Source organism: Hesperophylax consimilis, chromosome 11, assembly GCF_061612785.1.
Source record: "Hesperophylax consimilis isolate HC1 chromosome 11, BYU_Hcon_1.0, whole genome shotgun sequence".
NCBI classification, from domain to species: domain Eukaryota; kingdom Metazoa; phylum Arthropoda; class Insecta; order Trichoptera; family Limnephilidae; genus Hesperophylax; species Hesperophylax consimilis.
This window is the reverse complement of record NC_142846.1, coordinates 32,663,634-32,670,049: the sequence shown is the minus strand read 5'-3', so window position 1 is coordinate 32,670,049 and position 6,416 is coordinate 32,663,634. Positions and strand designations below refer to the sequence as shown.

The following is a 6,416-nucleotide window of genomic DNA, read 5'->3' as shown; positions in this document are numbered from 1 at the left end:
TACTGTGGAAATGAATGACATGTTCTGCTTGCTAAGTTTACTTTTTTTCTTAAGTAACTTTACCACTTTCACAATAAACTATATTTTAAACTGATGTATATTGAACTCCGGCAAAATGTTTTGGCAAGAGATTCAGATGACCTCGTCCCCAATCAACACCCTGCTGGAAAATGAGGTTGGTTAAAAACGAGAATGTCATTTCGAAAACACCAGCATTCCTCCGATTGTTGAATATTCCGCAACACATTTTACCGATATTTTACATTAATAACGTAGTAGATAAGATCAATATTGTTTTAATTAACTTGTTGTAGCAAAATATAAAACGTATGTGTTAATCCACGCAAAGGTTACTCTCACCAATACACGACTAATTTGTTGTTTTAATTGCAAATTCATTTGCAAATACAAAGTGATTATTCAATTTCAACAACGAAGAAGCTCTGAAAAGCAAAAAATATTCTTCTTGACTTGTTTATTTTCATAATTTATGAAAATAACTGTAGAATTGATAAGTGCCAACTTTTTCTACAATATGCACAAAACAAAAGTTGCATTGTCTTATGTCTTGGGGGTGTATTTTCTTAGGTGTAACTCAAAGGATGAACCATAATTGTTAATATTTATCGTATCAAGATGCTCAGCAATGTAAAACGAAGGCAGGAATATCAATTCAGCATCAATACTTTATCCTTTGTCCTATACTTATGTATTTTTAAATGAATTCTTAATTCTAATTCTTAAAATCCCGAAAATTACCATTTTACAATAATATAGTTAATCTTCACAGTGCTTTGCTAGTGTACAAGTAATGCTACATATATATATTATTATAACCTATTTTCCTGTTTGTGTTCTACAAAGTAAATTGAAAAAGCTAATACAATTTACATGATACTCGTGAGTGAGTTGCATTATTGCCGACATACTCAAACAGTAAAAACCCCCAATATCGGATTGCTTGCTCTTCACCCACTGCTTCATTAACAAGTTAATCTCTTTTCAGAATGTAACGCTAACTGAGTTACTAGATGAAGATGACATCCTTCAGGAATGCAAAACCCTCAATAAACAGCTTGTGGAATTGTAAGTTAATTTGAGGAAGAATGAAAAATTAGGTTAAGAGGTTCTTGGTGCAATGCAAACAATGAAAAGTTGTATAAAAAATACTATAGTTTCGACTACGAGTGTCTGCACATGTTACATGTCAAAATTAAACAACATAAAACCACAGAAAATAGGGACACAGTTAATACGCACTTTTAATAGAAAATCCACTGTGTATCAATTAGATAAAAATGAGGAGTAAGTATTTCAGTTTCTAGAAATGGAAAATAATTAATTTTATTAGCTATTTGGTAAAAAAAACGGATAATTTGACATCTTTTCTTCACGCCATATTTTATTTATTATTTATTTATTTATTTATTATAAGAACTTGTTGAACATTTATACATATTTTTGATAATTCAACCGCCATGCTAGGGATGTCCCTGTGTTATGGCGGGTGATATTTACAGATTGGATTTATAAAATAAGTTAATTATAAGTTATAAAGTTATGCAATTTAGATTGAAATATAAGTTAATTAGATTATACAATTAGATTATACAATTAAATAATAAGTAAGTAATAAAAATATACAAATTAAATTAAATTAAAAGTTTTTAAATTATACAAATTTAATTGCATTACAAATATTAAAATCATGGTTTCTAAATGTATTTATAGTAATAAAAATGGTATTAAATATTAATAATAATTGATAATTAGTTGATAAAATTATAATATAATTTAATTTATGTACCAATTTTTATATATTGTGGTCTCCAAGTGAACTTATCCATTTTGATATTAGTTTTTTAAATTTATGGGGTTGGGTTTCGGTTTTTAAGTTTTCAGGGAGAAGGTTAAATATTTTGGGAGCTAGGTACATGAGATGTCTTCGAGCTGACGTGGTATGTAGTGTAGGGACGTTGTAGTGTCGGTTGGTTATTGTTCTGGTGGTGTAATTGTGGTGTACGAGGGTTTTTTTCTTATATTTGTACAAAAAATGCATTAGAGTAAATTTTATGTGGAGTTGCTGTATGTTTAAGACATTGTATTCAGTGAAGAGTCGAGTGGAGGAGTATCTTGTCGGTCGCTTGTTGATAGTACGTATTATCGTTTTTTGGGCTTTTTGTAATGGATCAATAAGATAATGTGCACAACCGCCCCAAATTATGATGCCATATGCTAATTGGGATTGGCAGAGAGCATAGTAGACTGTTTTCATTATTGTAGGAGTAAGGATATTTCTTAATGTTCGAAAAACATAACAGAGCTTGCGAATTCGGGGAGTTAGGCTGGCTAAGTGCTGATCCCAACGAAGATGATGATCAATTAGGACCCCTAGGTATTTTATATGGGATACTTTTTCTAAGTTTGGGCAAGTACAGGAAGAATAAGGTCTTGGACAAGAGTGAATTGTTATTTTCTTATTGTTAGTAGGTTGGGTTGCAACAGATAGACTGAAGGTTAGGAATTTTGTTTTACCAGCGTTGAGTGTCAGGAGATTGTCATCTAACCAATTCTTTACAAGGCCTATGTCGTGTTGAGCTATGTCAAATGCTCCTTTCCAGTTTTTATGACGAGCTATGAGCACAGTGTCATCTGCAAAGGATATTAGTTTTCCGGTTATGGGTAGGTTACAGAGTTTGTTGATGTAAATGAGGAACAAAATAGGGCCTAGGACACTCCCTTGTGGGACTCCGAATTGAATTGGTAGAGGGTTACTTTCAGCTGTGTTATTAATTTTTACAGTTTGTGATCTACCAGTTAGGTATGAGGAGAACCAGTTAAGAGTTGAGTCCCGGATGCCTATTTGAGATAGCCTTTCTAGGAGTATGGGATGGGAAACCGTGTCGAATGCTTTGGCTAAGTCTAAGAATATGGCTAGACAGGAATCGCCTTCATCCAGGCTATTAGAGATGTTCTCAGTCAAATCTAAGATTGCAGATTCTGTACTAATTTTTTTTTGGAAGCCAAACTGATTGGACGAGAGAATCTTCTGGGTTTCCAAATGGGAGATAAGTCTACTTTTGACAATTTTTTCGATGATTTTTGATAGGACACTTAGCAAAGAAATGGGTCTGTAGTTTTCGATATTTGTTTTGTCGCCACTCTTATAGATTGGGATAACCGTAGCATGTTTTAGTTGGTTGGGGAAGGTGCCACTTTTGAAACTTAGATTAACAATGTGTTTTAACGGTGTGGTAATGAAGTGAGCTATGTGTTTTAGTATGTAAGGTGAAATTTTGTCATTACCTGCAGCACTATTTGTTTTTATAGAGAGTATAGTGTCAACAATTTCTTTGGTGGATGTGGGGGCTAGGATAAGTGTGGGATGTAGAAAGTTCTGTTGTCTTACCCTTGAAGCTAGAAAATTTTGAGTTTTATTTGTGGCTTTCAAAATTTTGTTGGCTAAGTTTGTGCCGATATTACTAAAATAATGGTTGGCGTGATCATCTAAGGTTTCTGGGTCTTCGTGAACTTGGATATTTTTCCCATTTATAACTAGTGATTGAATGTTGAGTGAGGTTTTTTTATTTTCTGATATGTCGTTGACTACGTTCCAAATTACTTTGCTGTCATATCCTGATTCTTCAATTTTTTTCTTATAATATTTTTGTTTGGTAATTATTATCAGGTTATTGCAAATGTTACGATACTTTTTATAGAATCGTGAGAATTGGGGGTCAGGGTTATTTAGTGCTTGTTTATGGAGTCTGTCTCTTTTACGTATGCAGAAGATAAGGCCGTTCGTAATCCAAGGTTTCAACTTCTTGTTTTTGTTGGAGGCTGTTTTGGTGGGGAAAGACGCGTAATTAATGTGGGCAGTTAGTGATGCAGAAAACGTTTCAAGAGCTGTGTTGACATTTTCAGAAAGCAGGGTAGACTCCCATTTTTCTAGTTCTACTGCCTTTATCAGATGATCCATATTTACAATTTTATGAGTAGGATTACTGGGCTTAGGGGGAGGAGATTTTGAATTATGTAATTCTAGGATGGTTGAGTAGTGGTCTGTTACAGTAGATTCGAATACAATTGATTTAGCAGATCGCTTTGTTCTAACCATGATGTGATCTATGCATGTCTTAGTAGTGAGTGTGACTCGGGTAGGTATGTTGATGTATGGTATAAGGCCATGTAGGCCCATTAGGTTTAGGTATTTTGTTGTATGAGGGCTGGCTTCGTTTAGTATGTCTATGTTGATATCACCTATTATGATGAGATCTTTAGTTGAGTCTTCGATTTTTTTTTCGAGTGAATAGAGAAAAGGGGAGACATTATTGAGCTTAGGGGAGCGATATATGGCGAAGACATTTAAGTTGTCAATAGTAACTTTGAGGCAATTTGCATGGTCAACTGAAATTTCAGACACTATAGGGTTTAAGTAAGATTTGACATAAACTATGACCCCATCGGATTGGGACATGTGCCGAGTTGTGTTGAACACGGAGTAGTTGTTGATTGTTTTTGACATAATAATTTTAAATTTCTTTTTTTAGTCTATTTTTTTTAAATTTAATTTATGTTTTAATAAAACCCAAACTGACAACCTAAGAACACCTGGTCACAGGTTCATATGTAAAAAAACTAACCTTAAAACAATGGCTGCCAAGTAACAATGGGTTTTATTTTGGACAAAATAACTATCAAAATGCATTATTTTCCGTTTCCGGAAACTGAAAGAGGAACTTACTTCTCATTGTTATCTAAATACTACAAAGTATTTTAAAAATACAATGTGTGTATTAAGCGTGTCCCTATTTTCTGTATATTTACCTCAAACATTCTCAAAACAATTCAATCTGTATGAGAGAGCTGATCAACTGATGAACTGATGAAAATACATGCATACAAACCTATAAAATGAATATTGACACAACGGCTTAATTAATTGAAGATGAATATTCTCGGGCGACATCGGTGCGGCACTACGACATCATCGCAAAACTGATGATCACAGACCGACATAGGCGTCGCACTTTCCAGCCTAATATTCCAAACTTGATACAGGCAGGTTAAAAATATAAAATTTTGGATAAACTTGGTTGCCACAAAAGAAACATCCTGGCTTTAGTAACTATATAAATCTATCAGTTAGCATTTTCCTCTACAAAAAATATTGAATTTGACAGCAAATTGAAATGGAAATACCCAATACAAACAACCTCCCCATAAAACTGTTTTGTCTTCAATCGGCAAGCATGTATTCAACATAGCCTAGTCTGTATCTTTCAAAACGTCCGTGCCGTCGGTTTAGCCACCTCACAAACCCGTATTAACCCTTCCCTTAAGGTGTTAAAAATATCCTTGTGCTCTGGTGCTATACACTCGGTAAATATTTATATATTGTAATTATTTCATGAAATACATAAATGTACTAAACAGGAATACCTAAAATATGAACTCTATGTTTAGAAAATTTACCGAAATATTTTAGTAATTAGGGACCAACTCAGTTGACAGCACGGGCAAGGAAAGGTTAAACCACCAACTTGCTGGTTTGTTAACCTGAAAGAAACAGAGTAGGCCCCAGGGTCTGTTCTTATTAATGAAATTTGATGCTATAATTCACTCAATTTGGAATTATTTTACAGTCTTGCGCGGCCAAACACAATTCACGAACTAATCCAGTTGATTGTGGAGGAGCCCCCAAACAATATGGATTTACGCCAGCAGTACAGGAACTCTTCTATGGCCTGTGAAATTATTGCCAGTAGGGTAAGCCCAAATAATTTATTGTTTCTGGTAATACATATTAAATATTCTTTCCATGTTCAAAAATTTCATTCTATAATAGATCGTAGAGCAGATCAATTAGAATTCTAGCTTTTCACGGTATTGAAGCAACTTTTTAAGACAATTTCTTGCTGGCAGGGTATTTCCATCAAGGTTTCCATAGTTAGAATGACAAACATTCCCGGGTTATGAATAACCTGACAATCATTTGAAAATCTCTTACTACTACCACCGTAAGTGAAAAATGTTGCTTGTTTCGTGATGGAGGACTTAGCCAGCTGAGGGATTCAACTCGAGAGGCCCGGGTGGGACCTAGACGCGATGCCGACTCAGCCACGGATCGGTCTATGTATGGATGGTCAAGATTGCGTAAGATTGTCATTTATTGCCCTATCTCGGCTACCGATATTACGATAATATTGCCAGGCCAAATCTATTTCCTTCTCACTCTGTTGTCTCTCTGTAGCAAAACTGTCATGATTTTGAATGCGATTAATATTAATAAATATTTTTGTTTAGTTATTGCAGGAGATTGTTGTTTTGTGTTGTGGATTTGTCTTATACATTACGGCAATCTTGACGAGACACTCGTATTGACGACCACGACAATTGTTTGGCAATTTATTTTG

At 34.3% G+C, this 6,416-nt stretch overlaps 1 protein-coding gene across 5 annotated transcripts in view; it reads left to right on the top strand.

The window, feature by feature from the left end:
• fmt (phosphatase 6 regulatory subunit 1-like protein fmt) overlaps window positions 1-6,416 on the top strand; it is a 31,583-nt gene continuing 25,167 nt past the window's right edge. For all 5 annotated transcript variants that reach the window (XM_089637446.1, XM_089637445.1, XM_089637448.1 and 2 more), the window contains exons 1-3: window positions 1-175; window positions 1,007-1,086; window positions 5,646-5,769. In XM_089637446.1, the coding sequence (XP_089493572.1) occupies window positions 116-175; window positions 1,007-1,086; window positions 5,646-5,769 (264 nt within the window). In that variant the 5' untranslated portion in view covers window positions 1-115. The remainder of the gene's footprint in view (window positions 176-1,006; window positions 1,087-5,645; window positions 5,770-6,416) is intronic.